General features: G+C 33.3%; 3 protein-coding genes across 4 annotated transcripts; all 3 read left to right on the top strand.

The window, feature by feature from the left end:
* Positions 1-4231: 4231 nt before the first annotated feature.
* Positions 4232-8054, top strand: LOC140976833 (ubiquinol oxidase 4, chloroplastic/chromoplastic). Its single transcript, XM_073441183.1, has 9 exons — positions 4232-4669; positions 5307-5502; positions 6213-6306; positions 6677-6792; positions 6885-6993; positions 7066-7134; positions 7316-7387; positions 7477-7524; positions 7692-8054. Exons 1-9 carry the CDS (start codon positions 4488-4490, stop codon positions 7910-7912), a joined length of 1107 nt encoding a protein of 368 aa, XP_073297284.1. The 5' UTR covers positions 4232-4487; the 3' UTR covers positions 7913-8054.
* An 8062-nt stretch (positions 8055-16116) lies between these two features.
* Positions 16117-17587, top strand: LOC140976832 (uncharacterized). The gene is made up of 2 exons (XM_073441181.1): positions 16117-16198; positions 16288-17587. The coding sequence occupies exon 2, from the start codon at positions 16293-16295 to the stop codon at positions 17568-17570; it is 1278 nt and encodes a 425-aa protein (XP_073297282.1). The 5' UTR covers positions 16117-16198; positions 16288-16292; the 3' UTR covers positions 17571-17587.
* A 210-nt stretch (positions 17588-17797) lies between these two features.
* LOC140976831 (uncharacterized) lies at positions 17798-19501 on the top strand. Of its 2 annotated transcripts, none has more exons than XR_012175326.1 (4): positions 17798-18746; positions 18827-18992; positions 19065-19130; positions 19205-19262. XR_012175326.1 is itself a non-coding variant. In XM_073441180.1 (4 exons), exons 1-4 carry the CDS (start codon positions 17807-17809, stop codon positions 19340-19342), a joined length of 1296 nt encoding a protein of 431 aa, XP_073297281.1. In that variant the 5' UTR covers positions 17798-17806; the 3' UTR covers positions 19343-19501. The 2 variants fall into 2 exon arrangements, 1 of the variants encoding a protein (XP_073297281.1); XM_073441180.1 differs by having other exon boundaries at positions 18827-18978; positions 19205-19501.
* Positions 19502-20302: the final 801 nt, after the last annotated feature.

Here is a 20302-nt window from a genome sequence, read left to right as displayed (position 1 = left end):
CGTACCCTGGCTCGGGGCTCCGCACCTCGACCACTCCAAGACCCAGGGCTCCGTACCCTGGCTGCTCATTAAGTCCAGGGACTCGTACCCTGGCCCGGGTACCCGTACCTCGTTCATCTATCAAGTCCAGGGACCTGTACCCTGGCCCGGGGACCTGTAACCCGATCATCTATTAAGTCCAGGGCTCCGTACCCTGGCCTGGGGACCCGTACCTCGACCATTATTTAAGTCCAGGGAACCGTACCCCGGTCATCTATTAAGTACAGGGATCTGTAACCTAGCTCGGAGTTCCGCACCTCGACCATTCATTAAGTCCGGGAGACTTGAGTTCCCGGCACTTCATCCCATCTCTGGGATATTTGAAGCCCCCGATGCTTTTATAAAACCAGAGTGATCATCTCTTTGGGAATCCAAGCATGATTAATCGGGACAGAGAGTATGACTCTAGCCCGACTATTTAAGGGATGTGTGATGATACCCCTGTAAGAGCCCGGGTCATGGATGACCCGGGATATCAGATGGATTCCCAAATCAGGGTCAATCTACAGGGTGGATTCTTCTGAAGCCGGGCAGGTGCAAGCCCGGGCTCTATTCCCCGGGCAACCAGACGACCGGGCTCTTATATAAGCCCCCGGTAGGCATTCTAACCGGGCCACCTCAATATGAGCACCGCACTCGAGTACACTAGCAGAATAGGATGTGGGCGACCGTCTTATCTCTGACACTAATCCAAGTGGTTGACAAAGTCAGACAGGCGGGATGTGACTAGTGTATGATTTGACATGTCAGAATGTAGCCGCCCTACTATAATTAGTAGTTAGCACGCAGATCGAGGTCATCAATGCATCCATTACTATAAATACCAGGTTTCATCTTCACATTTACGATTCATTTTATTACCTACACTCTTACACCAATATGACAACCATCACTTGGTTACATTGGTCTTTTGTTGAGTCATTCACTGACTTAAGCATCAGAGTGTCCACGCCGGCCTCCCCTCCGGCGCCCATTCACGAGTTCATCTCCTTGTATGCAGGTTACAGCTGAAGCCATATTGCGGAGATATATCTCCTTACTCTTATTCCCTTCATTATATTGATAGCAGATCCGGTGGAGCACCCGACCCGGCTCGTCCATTTCGCCCGGATCGCATCATGTATTATAATGCATGTTTTCATGATATCATGTAGAAAAGTTTGATCTAGATTCGTGCAGGGCCACTGATTATCGCACACTTTGAGTGGTCAGTGGACCAAATACTCGTTCTACAACTTTTTTGTTGTGATGCAAAATATTTTTCTTTGGACCTAGTGTATTGTTAATTGTTTTCACTAGAGTGACCCACTTTTGATATATATCATTGGCTAAATAGTATCTCATGGTATTTTTTTTTGTATGACATAGTTAGCGTGAGAAGCTGCTCTGTTTGCCACTTTAGCAAAGATATAGGATTTTGATAACACATTAATGTCGTAGTTTGGAACTGACAAACCAAAGTATGCATGTCTTATCCACATGTCAATACATACAATTGAGGCTTCCCAATGCTACCACACCATATGCTGGGATTTGCATTGCAACAGTTATCTTCAGGTATGGGAACAACCCAGGTCGGCCTAACACATCCACTTTTTGCACTAAGTAATTGTCATGTTCTTGAACGGTTTCCATAATTCACAAGAATTGACAACGGGACATTCGAAAATATCTTTTGAACATTGCTTCAGTGTACATTGGACAATATGAATAATAGGCATGGTGTAAGTGTTGTTTAGTGTCCGATCTATCTCGATTGATTATTTCACGTCCATGAATCAAGCCTCCATGGTGCACGTTGAGATGAAAAACAAGAGGCACACGAAATCCCTAAAATTTACAAATAAATTCAGCCAACACTAGGGTTTGAGAGATAAGAAAATTTGAAAAACAAAATGATAAATCTCATGTCCAATAATATGCTCACATAACCTATTTATAATTAGTCACCAACCTCATGTTGATCTCCTGTTAATTAAGTTGGATTAGGACTTGTACACTCCAAGTCCATCAAAACTCTTCACATGTTTTATAACAAACATTCGAAATTCATTTTATACTCCTGATACACGATCTAATATCACTGATGCGACAATTATTTTTAGTTTGTTATTATGATATGTGGTTTGATTTTTGACTCACTGAACTCATTTGGGGCGAGTGCCAATTTTGGAACATTTCCATACAAATTTGGCAGTTGTAGATTTTTAGCAAAATGTCTGTGAGGCCCAGGGTCGAAGAGGGCAGGGGGTGATCGCCGGTGCCATAAGATTGCACGGACAATGAGCGGCTCCTGGCAGGTTTCTAAGCGAAGAGAACATGAATGAATTGATCTTACACCGGAAGGAGAGGGATTTCGAAACTGTTGAGGTATGAGACTGTGCAGTTGAAGAGGACTTAAAAGATTTGATATGTACTACTCATATCAAGAATGTGCATCTTCTTTTCGGTAGTTCATCACATAACAACTCCAAAGTTAAGTGTGCTTGACTTGAGGCGATTCTGGGATGGGTGACCCCCTGGGAAGTTTCCTAGGGTGCGTGTGAGTGAGGACATAAGCACGCTGAAAAGACTCGTCTTGGTACAATGAGGATAGTCGTCAAATAAGGTGGGTTACTGTTGGTATCAGAGCCGACCTCTCCTAGTACGGTGTGGTTCAGGGACGAACCAAGCGGAAGTTGGTGGTATGTGAGGCCCGGGGCCGAAGAGCGCGAGGGGTGATCGCCGGTGCCATGAGGTTGCACGGACAATGAGCTGCTCCTGGCAGGCTTCTAGGTGGAGAGAACATGAAAGAATCAATCTTACACCGGAATGAGAGGGATTTCAAAACTGTTCAGGTATGAGAGTGTGCAGTTGAGGATGTCTTAAAAGATTTGATATGTACGACTCATATCAAGAAGGTGCATATTCTTTTCGGTAGCTCATCACATAAGAATTCCAAAGTTAAGCGTGCTTAACTTGAGGCAATTCTGGGATGGGTGACTTCCTGTTAAGTTTCCTAGGGTGCGTGTGAGTGAGGACATAAGCACGCTAGAAAGACTCGTCTTCGTACAATGAGGATAGTCATCGAATTTAGGGCTTTACAATATCTCTCAAACTTCCAAAAATAGAATATTCTTATGAACTCTTTTATAAGCCGAACGCTTGATCATATTAAACTCTTATCGCTATATTCATATTCTTGACTTTGACTACCGCAACGGTAATGAAAAAAATAATACTTGTGTGACCATCAATGGTTTAGGTTTCAACTAGCTTTGGGTTCACAACTGTTTGTGATTTAGGACAATATTTGTTTTTTATTCGGGCTCACTATAATTAATCACATTCTATGCATCAACTCTTTGATCATAAGAATGTCAGAACTCATTTCTAATTAGACTTATCAAATTTTAGTAAGAGCGTCTAGTAACATCGCCCATGATTCCATATATATAATTGATATAGACTGTAAGAACCAATCGATTATGGTTAGTGTACATTAAGGTCCCTTTATTACATAGATCTCAATCAAATCTACAACCACCGGTATATCGAGTGTTGATCGAGATTAGATAGCCATGTGAAACTTCTAAGAGAATACCCAGTGACATCGCATGTGCAACTATAGAACCTCTTGTCTCTAAATCACACATCTTACTCTAGCTAGAGACTTTATATATTGTTATCTTTTTATATCACATAGGATATCCACGCCCATAAGTGAGCGACGAATCCTCGACTATAATACACTGGCTCCTATATGCTTCGTAACTATACTCAATCTCGCAACTTGATGAATAAATAGGAAAAAAGAGAAAAAATTTGAAATCAATTAAAAAGTTACTAAAAAACCAACAAAATTAATTAAAGGGATTGAAATTAAAGTTACTAAAAAATAATCAAAATTAATTAAAGGGATTGAAAATAACACAAATATATATGAAATGAGCCAAAAATTTAAAATTTAAAAATGATCACTTGTTAATTTTGGAGAACTACGTTTTTTTAAATAATGTCATTCTCCATTTTCATAATCTATTGTTACAATAATTTCTCCAAATTTGGAAATTTACTGTAGTGCCCTCCAAAATAGAGGTTCAAAATCGAGAATGGTTGAAGGTGTATTTGTTATCAAGACTGAAATACATCACAAATAGCTCGAGGTTAAGCCCATAAAATATGGGCCCAATTAGGCCCACATCAAGAGAGAATATTCGCCTCCGTCCACGTCGTACGGTTGGTCTATAGAAGACAATTCAGCTGCCCAGATTAAGACAAAAACTCTAGAACAATCCGAAAATTACCCCAAATTAGCTGAATTGTATGTAATCAAAGTACCAGTTGTGTTTGATTCCTTGCTGAAGAAAGAGGCCCCACTGTGAAACTCAATTCCAATTCTGGTTTTCCTTCTGTTCGCCGGCTTCAATTGGCAAGGGCTAGGCGAAGGCATAAGCGGAGGTGGGAAAATGTCTTTGCCTCTCTCTTCCTCAATGGTGTCTGGGATGATTTCTATTCCATCTCCATCTTTTTTGAATGTCAGGGACTCTGGTTTTTCATCGCCTTTGTTCAAATCTGTTAATTTTCTTCGTTTGAGTGATTCTGCTGCGATTCACACCTCTCGTACAGCTTCGTGGCCGCGGGTATCTAGGTATAATTTATTTGCTTCCAGAGAGTGTGTGTGTGTGTGTGTGTGTGCTTCTTTGTTCATGCACTGGGTAATTTATTTCACCCGGGTTTGGATCTTGAGATTACTGATTTGAGTTCTGATTTTTTTTCCCGGGAAACTACTGCTGTTATGAAATTTTAAACTTCAAGATCAAGATTTTTGAGCTTATGGTTGTCTTAATGTTACTGTTCCGTCAATTAGTTCCCTCTATATTTCAACCTATGAATATTATTGCATGTAGTGTATCAATTTACTTTATTTAGCTGATCAAGACTTTTCTCTGTTCTATTTTCTCAACTTCTCACTTTTTGGAGTCCAAGCAACTTGAACTAGTCACGATGATAGGATCAGTATAAAACCTTACTCATGAAATTGGAAATATTTTCCCGTTTCGTGGACTCTTTCTTATGCTTGCATTCCCAGATCATGCATATGCGAAGTACTTAAATTTTGAAAAATGACTTGCTGTTATTATATTTTGGTCGATCTGCTCCAATCTTGATTTTTAGTTTCTGATTCAATGAACTCAGTCCTTTGGAAAAGTTCACTTTTCCATTTCCCAGTTTCATCTCCCGTCCCATGCTTACTCTTTGCTCTTTTCTCTGTGATGTGGAAGTAGAAAGTTGTTTAAAGTTCGAGCTACATTATTACAAGAGAATGAAGAGAAAGTGGTTGTGGAGGAATCTTTCAATCCGAAGAGTTTCCCTGCGAAAGAAGGAAATGCAAGCTCTGGTGAGCCACCTGATGGTTTACCATATAATGGTTTGGAAAAGTGGATTATAAAAATCGAGCAGTCGATAAATATCTTTTTAATGGTACGGATGGCACTTTTTTGATTGATTTTACTTCAGACATCCACTTATAGTTAAACATACTTTCCGTTGAATTTTCTTTGTCAAACAATTAATAATTGTGCCTGTACACGTGAACTGGTGTTGTTTCGAGGGTCGAAGAAACTAGATTTTTTATTTTCTTTAACAGGACTATCAGAGATTGTAAAGCAGTTCTATTTCCAAAATGAAGGTTGTGTTTTGTGATCAGAAGAAACTAATTACTTTACTGATACAAAGTAGGTTAATTCTTTTGGTGGGTTTTATGTTTTGTTTCATTTTTTTGATACAGCTATGAAAACTTGTATGCTGACTTTGGTTTATTTTTAAAAAATGTATTCAATTTGAAATCTCTAACTATTTTTGTCAAACAAATAGATAACCAGTTCTAGGTTTCAAATTTTTCTTTGACGAGCTGTTTTTTCACTCTTTCTTTGACGCGCTGTTTTTTCACTCGATGAATTTGTATATTGTAGTTGTATTAGTTTGCCAATTCGGGCCTTTTTTCGTAGCTTCATATTGGTAATATTATCATGATATCGGTACTATGCATCATTGAATTTTGTAAGTGAAAGCATCATTTCATATTGCAATAATGCTAGTCAAATGTATGTCTGATATTAGTCCATCATGATTCCATTATGGCCTCAGATACTGCTTTGCTGACTTCAATTACTTCTCATTCACCTTTTCAGGATTCAGTGATAAAGATTCTCGACACTTTGTACCATGACCGGAATTATGCAAGATTTTATGTTTTGGAAACAATTGCTAGAGTGCCTTATTTTGGTAAATACTCAAGTTTTGTGTTTCTTACAATTATTTTCACGCTAAATGGGGGCATTTCTTTTGGGCGGAATAATTTATTTTACTATGTTAATGAATAACTTTTCTTACGGAAAAATATAATGTATCTTCTAGATACATACGATCCTGCATACGTCGAAGTACTTCAAAACCCCAAAATATTTTTGAGTGAAGTACAGTTGTATGTGTGCCATATCATAGATAGCAAGGCACATAAAACCTTAGGTTTTCTTGCCCTCGTGTTCACGCCTCAGGGGGCAGGGGCATTCATAGCTTTCTTATGTATAAAATTATTGACTGCTTTGCTTGGATCAACACTTCTTTTTTATGATAAACTGAATGTCATGTCCAGCTTTCATATCCGTATTGCACTTGTATGAGAGTTTTGGATGGTGGCGAAAGGCAGACTATCTGAAAGTTCACTTTGCAGAGAGCTGGAACGAGATGCATCATTTGCTTATTATGGAAGTAATGCTCAATTTCTGAGCTTCTATTGGCTTGATCTCTGTTCTATTTTATTCTAATGTTTCGCGTTAACTTGTTTTTTGTTTCTGTTGCAGGAACTAGGTGGAAATGCTTGGTGGTTCGATCGGTTTCTTGCTCAACATATTGCAGTATTTTACTATTTTATGACTGTTTTTATGTATGCTTTGAGTCCAAGAATGGCATGTAAGTATTATTATATTTCACGTTAGAAATTGTCAGTTGATTTGCATGAAACTCCATTTTGTATTTCCGCAGATCACTTCTCTGAATGTGTGGAGAATCATGCATATGAAACTTATGACAAGTTTATCAAGACTCAAGGAGGTATTATGTATAAAATTCGTACATTCTCATAGATATGCCATATTACTAAACTACTGTTGATCAAACGATTATTAGTGCCACTAATGGTGAAAATGGAAAGACTCAACGTTATTTTCTCACAATGAACCTTCTTCCCTTTGATGCTGCTAATAATGGTCATCTTTTTCTATCCTAACTGTAGAGGAGTTGAAGAAATTACCTGCACCTGCTGTGGCAATAAGATATTACACTAAAGGAGACTTGTATTTGTTTGGTAAGACGAGTTTCATGGATAACTTTTACACCACAGCTGCTAGTTACGGACTGTTCCAATAAATTATAAATTTTTCTGCTACTTGTCAGATGAATTTCAAACAGCTAGGCCACCCTGTTCCAGACGGCCTAAAATAGGTCAGCATCACAGCACTTGTACATTTCATGCTTTTAGTTTCAATTTTGTTTCCGTCAACATAGTTATCTAGCTGGCCACTTTATCATATATATAATATGAATCCATTACTGTGGTTTGAAAGAACATATGCTAACAGTAAATATATTTCACTTTGGATTGGTTTCAGACAATTTGTACGATGTTTTTATGAACATTAGAGATGATGAGGCGGAGCATTGTAAGACGATGAAGGCCTGTCAAACTCATGGTAGCCTCCGCTCGCCTCACTCTATTGGAGATGATGAATGCGACGACGTTACAGGCTGTCTAGCACCTCAGGTTGATTGCGCAGGCATTGTAGATTGTGTAAAGAAGTCGATGAGCGATTCTTCCCCAAGTAACATGTGATACAATTATACATATAGGAAGGAAAAAATATATGGGAATAACTTTCTAGTTGAAATGATAGTTTTATATACCAAGGAATGAATAACTCTGTAGTTGAAAATAGAAATACTAGTGTTCATATAAAAAGACTCAAATTCAGTTCTGCTTCTAAATTTTCGTCCCAACTTCAAATTAATTCGTTATCATTCACAAATGTTATTATTTAGTTGATTTAATGTATCTCTAAAATAATTTGACTCGAATTGAAAATGACATGAAAAAAGAAGAGATTTTACATATTAATTTATTTAAGTTATGAGGAGACATTATTTTATTTTATTTTTGGACGACAATACGAAGATATATTTATAATTGAATTAAAGATGGTTGGATGTAAGTGATATTTTTTTACGCTAATAATTGATTTTATAATGTCTTAGAAATAATAATATCAACAGTTTTCATGCTTTGATAGAAATATTTTTATTTTTATATATAAAAAAAAAGGATTGAGAGAGATATTTTTGGAGGAATTGTGAGTGATATAAACACACACAAAATAGTGGTAAAAGAATTCGAAAGTCGTGAAATTTAAAAATATCCAAATAAGTAGAATAGATTTAGGACGCTGGAATTGAAACAATTTGATATAAAATGAATCAATTTAAATACGACAAAAACTTGTGTAAGATGGTCTCACGAGTCGTATTTTGTGAGACATATATCTTATTTGGATCATCCATGCACAAATATTATTTTTTATGCTAAGAGTATTCCTTTTTATTGTGAATATCAGTAAGGTTGACCTGTCTCACAGATAAAGATTCGTGAGATCGTCTCACAAGAGACTACTCTTTAAATACATCTTAAAAACTTTATACCATGAGATCCCCAATACCAATCTTTTATATTAATAACCGAGCTAATTTTTTTATTTATTCAATAAAAATAACCATAAAACTTATTTCAATAAATTTGTAATACATGTATAACTATTATTATATCCTCTTTTTTTAAATTTTTTTTTTAATATTTCTTCCTTTTATCTAAAGGGTGAATTGGAGAAAAATACATCTGTCTATGATTTATTTAAGATTCAGTACCCATCAGTTTTTTTTTTGTATTTTAATACCTGACAAAAGACCAACTTAGCTTTTATTACATGTTTCATGTATTTTTACCTTTTTACCCTTTTAATTAATAAAAAATTATATAAATACCAATTTTTGTCGGTCATCTTCTCTTTCCACTCATCATTCTCGATGCATTTGGATGACATGTAAATTGAATTTAAATATTTTTTATTTAAAAAAAAAACAAATTCGCGACTAATTGAACTTTTTGAAATACTTAGTTTTACTTGCGAAATACTTAATTTCAATTTTAAAATACTTGTTTTAATAAATGAAATACTTAGAATGTGTATTCAAATTCTGAATATTCGAATATGCAACGCAAGTTCACCCAATGCTCGCATTTCCATCCAAGATCCATTTGGATGACATGTTCATTTCATTTAATTATTTTTTATTGTTAAAAAAAACAAATTCGTAACTAATCATTGAACTTTTTAAAATACTTAGTTTTACTTCCGAAATACCTAATTTCAATTTTAAAATACTTGATTTGGTAAATGAGATACTCAGAATGGATATTAAAATACTGGATATTCGAATATGTAACGTAAGTTCACCAAATGCTCGCATTACATCCAAGATGCATTTGGATTACATGTTCATTTCATTTAATTATTTTTTATTTTTAAAAAAAATCGCAACTAAACATTGAACATTTTGAAATACTTACTTTTATTTGCGAAATACCTAAATTAAATTTTAAATACTTGATTTGGTAATTAAGATACTAATAAAAGTTAATAAAATACTGGATATTCTAGTAGACAATGTAATTCCATCAAGTGCTCGCATTTCTATCAAACATTCATATAGATTACATGTACATTTCATTTAAATATTTTTTTAATATTTAAAAGAAAAACAAATTCGAAACTAAGCATTGAACTTTTTGAAGTACTTAGTTTTACTTGCGAAATACCTAATTTTAATTTTAAAATACTTGATTTGCTAAATGAGATACTCAGAATGGGTATTAAAATACTGAATATTAGAATTTGAAACGTAAGTTCACTAAGTGCTCGCATTTTCCATCCAAGATGCATTGGATGACATGTTCATTTCATTTAATTATTTTTTTATTGTTAAAAAACAAATTCGTAACTAATCATTGAACTTTTTCAAATACTTAGTTTTACTTGCGAAATACCTAATTTCAATTTTAAAATACTTGATTTAGTAAATGATATACTCAGAATGAGTATTAAAATATTTGATATTCGAATATGTAATGTAAGTTCACCAAGTGCTCGTATTTCCATCTAAGATGCATTTGGATGACATGTTCATTTCATTTAATTATTTTTTTATTGTTAAAAAACAAATTCGTAACTAATCATTGAACTTTTTAAAATACTTAGTTTTACTTCCGAAATACCTAATTTCAATTTTAAAATACTTGATTTAGTAAATGAGATACTCAGAAAGAGTATTAAAATATTTGATATTCGAATATGCAATGTAAGTTCACCAAGTGCTCGCATTTCCATCTAAGATGCATTTGGATGACATGTTCATTTCATTTAATTATTTTTTATTGTTAAAAAAAACAAATTCGTAACTAATCATTGAACTTTTTAAAATACTTAGTTTTACTTCCGAAATACCTAATTTCAATTTTAAAATACTTGATTTGATAAATGAGATACTCAGAATTGGTATAAAAATACTGGATATTCGAATATGCAACGTAAGTTCACCAAGTGGTCGCATTTCCATCTAAGATGCATTTGGATGACATGTTCATTTCATTTAATTATTTTTTATTGTTAAAAAAAACAAATTCGTAACTAATCATTGAACTTTTTCAAATACTTAGTTTTACTTGCGAAATACCTAATTTCAATTTTAAAATACTTGATTTAGTAAATGAGATACTCAGAATGAGTATTAAAATATTTGATATTCGAATATGCAATGTAAGTTCACCAAGTGCTCGTATTTCCATCTAAGATGCATTTGGATGACATGTTCATTTCATTTAATTATTTTTTTTATTGTTAAAAAAAACAAATTTGTAACTAAGCATTGAACTTTTTCAAATACTTAGTTTTATTTGCGAAATACATAATTTCAATTTTAAAATACTTGATTTGGTAAATGAGATACTCAGAATGGATATTAAAATACTGGATATTCGAATATGTAACGTAAGTTCACCAAGTGCTCGCATTTCCATCCAAGATGCATTTGGAATACAGTCCTTAGACAATGAAAGTTTTGCTCAATCACTAAGCATGGAACATTTTGACATCGTGCACTTGCGATTATTGAAAGTCCATGACTATATTATTACTTGACATCGTGCACTTGCTATTATTTCGAGCTTGAATATTATTAATTTTTACTAAGAATTTTACAATGAAAGTTTTGATCGATCACTAAGCATGGACTACATATTCATCTTATTTAATATTTTTTTGGTAAAAAAATTCTCAAATAAGCACGAAATTTTTAAAGTACTTAGTTTTACTTGAGAAGTACCTAATTTGAGTTTGCAAATACTTGATTTCGTAAACGAGATACTCACAATATGCATTAAAATACTGGATATTCGAATATGCAATCTTTCCATGGAAAATTCATTAGGATACTTATTCATATCATTTAAATAAATAAACATAGTTCATTATTAATCATGGTAATCATTCATTATATGCATCAATATTCTTTCATTATACTTATTATCAAATTTGAGTTTTTAAAGGGTAAAATCAATTATCAGTGGAATCTAATTATATAATACTTGTAACAATTTAGGTATCACATTTGTATTTCACGTATCTCATCATCAAAGACAACTCAATATTGACTTCAAATTATATATTTTGACACAATCAAATAATCGAATTTGAGTATTTAAATGGTAAAATCAAGTATTTGTGGATTCGTATTAGGCATTATTTGTATTCATTTAGGTATCGCATTAGATACTTCTTACGTAAAAATAAGTATTTTAAAATTTCAATACTTAGTTGATAATTTGTTTTTTTTTTAAATCAAAAATATTAAATAAGATGAATATGTCATCCAAATGCATCTTCCAAGGAAATATAAACACTTGGTGAGCTTACGTTACATATTCGAATATCCAGTATTCTATTACATATTATGAGTATCTCATGTACCAAATTAAATATTTGCATTATCAAATTAGGTACTTCTCAAATAAAAACAAATACTTTAAAATTTTTATGCTTAGTTGGGAATTTTTTTTTTTTTTACAGAAAAAATATTAAATGATATGGATATGTCATCCAAATGCTTATTCCATGGAAATATCAATACTTGGTGAACTTACGTTGCCTATTCGAATATCTAGTATTTTAATACATATTGTGAGTATCTCATTTACGAAATCAAGTATTTGCAAACTCAAATTAGGTACTTCTCAAGTAAAACTAAATACTTTAAAATTTTCATGCTTAGTTGAGAATTTGTTTTTTTTTTAATTATTAAATGATATGAATATGTAATCCAAATGTATCTTCCATAAAAATACCAATATTTGGTGAACTTACGTTGCTTATTCGAATATCCAGTATTTCAATACATATTCTAAGTATCTCATTTACAAAATCAAGTATTTGCAAACTAAAATTAAAATACTTGTCATTTAGGGAGTAAAATAAAGTATTGATATACTCGAATTAGATATTTTTTGTACTAATTTAGGTATCATATTTTGACTTCACAAATGACACATAAAAAATCACTCAATATTACTTGAAACTATATTTTTTATATCCCAAAATAATCAAAATCGAGTCTTAAAAGGGTAAAATCAAGTATATGTGAAATCAAATTAGGTACTATTTGTACCAATTTAGGTAGCACGTTTTTTATTCACAAATCTCATCATCAAAAAATATTCAATATTATCTTCAAATTATATATTTTGACATACTCAATCGAATTTGAGTATTTAAAAGGTAAAATCAAGTGTTTGTGAACTCGAATTATGTATTATTTGTATTAATTTAAGTATCACATTTTTTCTTCACGAATATCATCATCGGTGTCACTTAATATTAACTTCAAATTATATTTTGGCATTCTCAAATAATTGAATATGAGTATTTACGGGGTAAAATCATGTATTTATATACTCTAATTAGATACTCTGTGTACCAATTTAAGTATCACATTTTAACTTCACAAATGACACAATCAAAAGTCACTTAATATTACTTGAAACTTAAGTATTTTCTTACACATTTGAAATATTCAAATAGCCAAATCAAATATTTGGAACCCGAAAATAGGTATTTTATCGATCAAAATAAGTAATTTTTCTAATTCAACAATGAGTGAGAAACTGTGTTTTTTCAAAAATTAGAGGACATGAATAAGTCATCTTAATGCATTTTCAATGAAAATGCCAACAATTATTGAATTTATTGTGATAACTCGAAGATCCAGTATTTTCTTACACATTTGGAGTATTCAAAGAGTAAAATCAAGCATTTAGAACTCCAAAATAGGTATTTTGTTGGTCAAAATAAATACTTAATCTTATTTCATGTTGAGTGACGACCTATGTTTTTTTTTAAAAATAAAATGACATGAATAAGTCATCCTAATATATTTTTCATGAAAGGACCAACAATGACTGAATTTATAGTGAATGGTCGAAAATATAATATTTTCTTATATATTTAGAGTATTCAAAGAGCGAAATCAAGTATGTGAAACCCCATAATATATACTTTGTATGTCAAAATAAGTATTTACTTTTATTCTATGATAATTGAGAAACAATATATTGTTAAAATTATATTTTAAATGGAGAAAAATGATATAATTTTTGTGGATAAAATAATATATTTATTTAAATAATAAAGGATAAAAATGTAAAGTTTGCTTTATGGGCAGTTAAAACTAAATGTATAGATTTATTAGGTACTGATTTCTAAAAAATAATGGCTAGGTACTGAATTTTAATTGAAACATTGACAGAGATATTTTTTTGAAATTTACCGTTATCTAAACTTCTTAATTGATATAACAATAATTTTTAATCAATAGTTCTAATAATAATAATAATAATAATAATAATAATAACATAATAAAAAATGCAATAAAATGAAGTCTCAGACCCGACTCCACGTTTGTATTTTTCGTGGTGTCTCCTTCAACCCTACATAATTTGCTCAGAGGTCCAAGTTGCGACGGAGCGTTCATTTATAACAACAACTCATGTTTGACGGTTTTACTTATCAATTTTTCGTGAGACAAGTATTCTATTTAGATTACTTATGAAAAAATATTATTTTTTTTATGTCAAAAGTATTTTTTTTATTTTAAACCGTATCACGGATAAAGATTCGTAAAATCGTCTCACAAAAAACGTGTCATTCATTTATTTAGCCATAGAGCTCTATGTCCTATCATCATCTTGCTTGATTGTCTGCTTTCGATGGTATTTTTCTCCCATGTTTAGATTTAGCGTCTTTCGGTTTCATTGTCTTTTAAGTAATATTAATCGTTTTCTTTTTTTTATTACTTTTGAAGATGTAAAAGAAATCTCAACAATTTGGTTGGAGTATTTTTATTTTCTATCTTTGTCATTGAAAATTTTATTAAATTCTCAGTTATTATTAATTAATTTGGTAATTTTCTATGATATTATGTTTTTGTTATCATACTATTTATATTTTTTTACATAATGTTATTTGAGAAAGAGATTAATATTTTTTTACATAATGTTATTTGAGAAAGAGATTATTGTTAACAGTGATATTCACTGAAAATTTAGAGTTCGATTCCAGCAAGTGACACTAGTCCAGACGCAGGCTTCGAATTCACGCTGAGCCTTAAATCACGAAAAAGATCGTTAGAAGGGGGTCGGGAGGGTGTCCCGGCGTAGCCCCTCCGACGCTCAAGTCAGAGACTGAGGATATAGGTGGGGAGAAGCTAAGAATGCTGCCGAAAAACAATATAGTGAATATATGAATTAAACACTCAAACATGATATTTATAGTTGAATACTTGGGCCTGTCATAGGCCTGTCTTCTATTTGGATTAGAGATGAGCCAGGGGTAGTGATGGCCATGAGTAGTAGGCCTATTTATCCATGGGGTATCAAACAGCATTTTAGTTGTTTGGAATGTGTATAAAACCTTAAAATCATTTATACTTTAAACAACATATGTATTATAATATATTTAAGTATTATTAACAATGAGTAGTAAATTGTTAGGGTATTTTTTTTAATTATACGACAAATAATTATATTTATCAAAATATAGAAAAATAAAACTTCGTAAAAAATTAATTAATTAGGTCTAATAAATTAGTAATATTGTTAAACATATTGAAGTCAGAAAAATTAATTAAAATAACAACCATAACGAATTCATATGTCTGTTTTTTTATTGTTTAGAAGATTGTTTAATCCTGTCAAATTTTAGTTATTTTATAAAATATTGGTTAAACCGAGTTTGTAAATAAAATACGACGTTTTTATATTCAATTTTTTTTATAAATTCTTAAAAAGAAATTATAATGATTTTTATATGAAAATTAAATTGAATATGAATTTAAGGGATAATACCTATTTTCGTCCTTATTGTTTACCGCTTTTCCCATTTCAGTACCTCTTCATTATTGACTGCTTAAGTAATCCTTCATGTATTTAAAATCTTCCCGAATTGGTCCCTGTCGTTATGTTGACTTAAGATTAACGTTGACTCACGTCATGTGCCTCTCACGTGATCTTTTATTTTTGAAGGCAGTCGTTTTCTCCCCAAATCAGTTTACTTGCCAACCCCCACGACAACCCTAAATCCCCAAATCAAAGAATCCTCCCCAAATCAGTGTACTTGCCATTACCCCTACGCCAACCCTAACTCCCCAAATAAAACGATGGCAAGAAAGGGAAGTGCGAATGCTTGGAGACGGTAATGGCAAGCTTTCAACCCTTAAGAAGTAAGCTTTCAGCCCCTAAGACGGTAATGGCAATCTTTCAGCACGTAACACGGTAAGCCCAATAAGAAAGAATTCAACGCATAAGAAGTAAGCAAGCTGTACTTGATTAATTTGTTGCAGTTGTTGACTCAAATTTTCATGTTACATTTTATTTTTCGAAATAGTATATTGGTAGATTTGCTAAAGTTGAAGACGGTAATACCTCGAAGAAGTCAATTTTCAATTGAATTCACCCCGAATTACGGTAATGTTTCCTTTTTAAATGTGATGACTTCGTGGATAAATTTATTGAAATTTATCACATTTACGGGATGTTAATATTCTGTTTGTTAGGCTGGATGCGGGAACCCACTCTTGTTACATTTAAATTGTACTACAATGGTTCAATGGAAACCAATCGCAAGAGGAAAATGTACAAAGGTGAGAGTACTGAATTCTTTGATTTTGTGGACATGGATAAGATAGGCTTGATGGAACTATGGGGTTATGCTAAGGAAGTAGGATGCCTGGACAAAGATAGGTTCAGATTTTGGCACAAAATCGGTAAATCTTTGACCGATGGTAGATATTTGGAAAGTGATGCTGATGTGATTGAAATTAGGAACCATGTACCCAAAAACTATGAAGTGGAAATTTATATTGAACATGATGAATGTGTTTCAATAAATCAGATAGATGCATCCTGTGTTTTAGAGAAACCGAATGAAGTTGAACCGAAAACAAGGGTTGGAATCAATGGTGAAGATGATGTAGAATTTAACGATAGTGAATTTGATTTCGAAGAAGAAGAAAATTATAAGGGAAATGAGAAAAATATAGTCATTGATGGTGATATTTCCAATGATTTTTTTGAGAGAATGCAAGGTGATGAAGGATATGATGATTGTGCAGAAAGTGATGAATTAGAGAGTGCATTTGATTCTGAAGAGGAAGATTCACAAAAATTCCAAATGTATGAATATTTGGAAAATCCTGATTTGAAGCTTGGTATGATATTTGATTCAAAAAAAGAGGCAAAGTTTGCTATAGAAAGTCATTGTATCAGACGAGGGATGGTAGTTAACTTTGTGAAGAATGACAAAAGTAGGCTTCGAGGTGTGTGCAAAAATGAAGGATGTAAATGGGTTATTCATGTGTCACCAATGAGTAAGGACAGCTGCTGGCAGATAAAGACTTTTGAATCTGAGCACAAAAACTGCTATTGGAATGTTAAGAACAAAAACATCAAGTCAAGCTGGTTAGGTGAAACTTTCGTGAATAAATTGAAATCAAATCCTAAGTTAGGTACCAGAGAGTTTAGAGAAGAGGTTAAATCTACTTTGAATGTAGCCCTCACATACAAACAAGCTTATTTGGGTCGGAAAAAAGCATTGAAGCTAGTTGATGGTAGCATAACGGAACAATTTAGCCGAATAAGAAATTATTGTGTTGAACTGAAAAGGTCCGATGAAGATGCTTCTGTGATTCTGAAACTGACTGATGAAGATGATGGGCCAAGATTTCAGAGGCTGTATGTGTGCTTTTCGGCCTGTAAACAAGGTTTTAAAGAGTCTTGTAGACCCGTGGTTGGAGTTGATGGATGTTTTTTAAAACCAATAGTGGTGGACAGTTGTTGAGAGCAGTTGGCCTAGATCCAAATAACAACATTTTTCCTATTGCTTATGCATTGGTGGAAGGAGAGACAAAAGATAGTTGGATGTGATTTCTGCGGTTGTTGGATAACGATATTGGCTTTGAGAATCAAGATGGTTGGACCTTCATATCTGATAAGCAAAAAGGCTTGATTCCTGCATTTGAGAATTTGTTTCCAAATGCTGAGAATAGATTTTGTGTTAGGCATCTGTACACCAAGATGAAATATGATGGATTCAGAGGTGTGGCGATAAAAAATGCTCTTTGGGCTGCGGCTAGGGCGACAAGAGTTGAAGAGTTCAAACGGCGGATGGAAGACTTGAAGAAGATTAATCATGATGCCTATATATGGTTGGCAAAAAAACTAGAACAACACAGGTCCAAGGCATACTTTAGCACAATTCCAAAATGTGATATACTTCTTAACAACATGCGTGAGTGTTTCAACATCATGATTTTAGATGCAAGAGAAAAACCAATCATCTCAATGTTCGAAACAATAAGAAATTTGTTGATGGCCAGGTTTCAAACCAACAGAGAGAAGGCCGAGAAATGGGATGGTGTGATGTGTCCGAAAATTAAAGTTGTCTTGGCAAAGAATAGCAAGGAAGCAGCTGCTTTTAGTCCTTTGATGGCTGATGAGACACATTTTCAGATCACAGGATTACACCAGCAGAACTCTGTTGACCTGTGTAGGATGAGTTGCAGTTGTAGGAAATGGGATTTGACTGGAATTCCATGTACACATGCTGTTTGTGCTATTTGGTGTAAGCAAGAGAACCCGGAGGCTTATGTACATCGTTTTTATAGTGTTTTGAAATACAAGCAGTGTTACTCGCGATCCATCATGCCCATTAATGGACCACCATTGTGGCCTGAATGCCAGTTAGTCCCTCCATTACCACCAATTTATAAAGAAAAAATTGGTAGGCCAGCAAAGTTGAGAAGGCGACAACCTGATGAAGTTCCAGCTTCAAGACAATCAAAGCTGAAAGGTGTGAAACGAAACAACAAATGTCGGACATGTGGTGGGTTTGGACACAATCAAAGGACTTGCAATATATATAAAGCAAGTGGTTTAGATAGGGCAACACAAGAGAACAATGAAATGGACAGAGGTGAAATCGAAACACCACAAAATTACAACGAAATGGATATAGGTGATGTTGTGGAATTACTTTTGTTTTATTTTAGATTCTTATTTCAATATTTTAGCATGATAATATTTAGCATTTAATAGGTGACATAGAATCTGCACCACAAACATGCAATGAAGTCGAGCTTGGTGCGACTACACAGGGCGACACACTGTCAGATGAAAGCGAAAGATTCATATCCAACAAAAGCGCAGAACGTGCTGAGGCAGCATTCAAAAGAAGGAAAAAACTGCAGGTTACATACTACATGTTGTGTATTTATGTTCGTTTAAAGTGACAGAAATTTTTTTACAAGCTTTGGTGTTAAATGATTATTTTCAGGTAATACGACAACGAGCAACTGGAGTAACAATTAGTGGCAGCTCCAACAAAATCTCATCTGTTAATGTAAGTGCAACTTCACCTGTTACATTTATTTTTGCGAGTTGGATATGTGTCAATTTTTTGTATCTTCTTCTCAGGTACATAAAGTACTCAACAAACAAACACATGTCATTGTGAAAGGCGGAAGGAACTTCGTAACTGTGTCTAATTTGAGAGCTTCAGTGGATGATCAAAGGAAAAAAACACCGATAGAATCAAGTGGAACTGGTGGTTGACGAAGTAAATGTCGATGAAAGTAGTGGTTGTGGACATGATCACAGAAAACAAAAAAAACATGTTATTGTTTTTTTGGATTTTAATGGTTGTGGACATGTTATTTATTTCTTGTTGGATTTTAATGGTTGTGGAAGTGAATGTTGTGGTTATGATATTAGTAGCTTAACGAATCATTGTGTTGTCTGTCTTTTTTTTTTTCCTGGAATTAGTGGTTGTGAACATCTTTTTTCCTTGTAATGGTATGCATCTTCCTTCTTGTTTATTCATGGAATGGTTCTCTGCTTTTGTTATGAATGGCCACCAGTAAATTGTGCCAAGCTTTCAAAGAATGGTTCTTGTCTTCTTGAAGGTTCCAGTAAATTATGCTTCCAATATATTAAACATTGGATACAATTGTGCATTTGGACACAAGATGAAAATGAACAATTGGACACAGTTGCAAACACAAGATGAATATTAAACATCTTACTCAAGTCAATGTTAAAGATAGATTGTTGCATTCTTAATTCAAATCCCATAATCCAGAAAACACATTTAGTTTTAACACAAGTGCAACATAATTGAAAATGATAGAAACACATGCATCATCACTCTCCTCTTCTTCTTTCCTTTCCTCACTTAGATGTGCCTCATTAGCTGCGCCACCAACAGAAGCAATAACTACTCTATTTATCTTCACCAAGGTGTAGAGACTCTATTATTTCTTTGAGCTCTGTAGATAACTCTTCCATTTTCAGTGCATTTTGGCGACTTTGACGTTCCAATTCCATTTGAGCCGCTACTAAGTGGGCTATTCTTTCATACTCTTTTGGTTTTTTACTCGAACTTCCATCAGATGTTAAACTTGAACATTTTGCCTCGTTACAGTTATAAGTAGCAGCTCCAACAGATTGTTTCTTCATATAATCATCGAATGATTTCAATGCCTCTTCTCTAGTGCAATAGGATTTGTGAGAAGC

This window comes from Primulina huaijiensis, chromosome 5, assembly GCF_012295235.1.
Source record: "Primulina huaijiensis isolate GDHJ02 chromosome 5, ASM1229523v2, whole genome shotgun sequence".
Classification (NCBI taxonomy): Eukaryota; Viridiplantae; Streptophyta; class Magnoliopsida; order Lamiales; family Gesneriaceae; genus Primulina; species Primulina huaijiensis.
The sequence above is the reverse complement of the archived record's forward strand: the minus strand, read 5'-3'. Positions and strand labels throughout refer to the sequence as shown.

What these genes read in the sequence shown, in the direction of transcription:
- LOC140976832 (XM_073441181.1), top strand. Translation starts at nt 16,293, where the DNA reads ATGCGGGAACCCACTCTTGTTACATTTAAATTGTACTACAATGGTTCA.
- LOC140976831 (XM_073441180.1), top strand. Translation starts at nt 17,807, where the DNA reads ATGAAATATGATGGATTCAGAGGTGTGGCGATAAAAAATGCTCTTTGG. An exon ending in TTACAACGAAATGGATATAG is followed by an intron (nt 18,747 to 18,826) that starts GTGATGTTGTGG and finishes AGCATTTAATAG; the next exon opens with GTGACATAGAATCTGCACCA. An exon ending in ACAAAATCTCATCTGTTAAT is followed by an intron (nt 19,131 to 19,204) that starts GTAAGTGCAACT and finishes TCTTCTTCTCAG; the next exon opens with GTACATAAAGTACTCAACAA.
- LOC140976833 (XM_073441183.1), top strand. Translation starts at nt 4,488, where the DNA reads ATGTCTTTGCCTCTCTCTTCCTCAATGGTGTCTGGGATGATTTCTATT. An exon ending in TTTGAGTCCAAGAATGGCAT is followed by an intron (nt 6,994 to 7,065) that starts GTAAGTATTATT and finishes GTATTTCCGCAG; the next exon opens with ATCACTTCTCTGAATGTGTG. An exon ending in AGGAGACTTGTATTTGTTTG is followed by an intron (nt 7,388 to 7,476) that starts GTAAGACGAGTT and finishes GCTACTTGTCAG; the next exon opens with ATGAATTTCAAACAGCTAGG.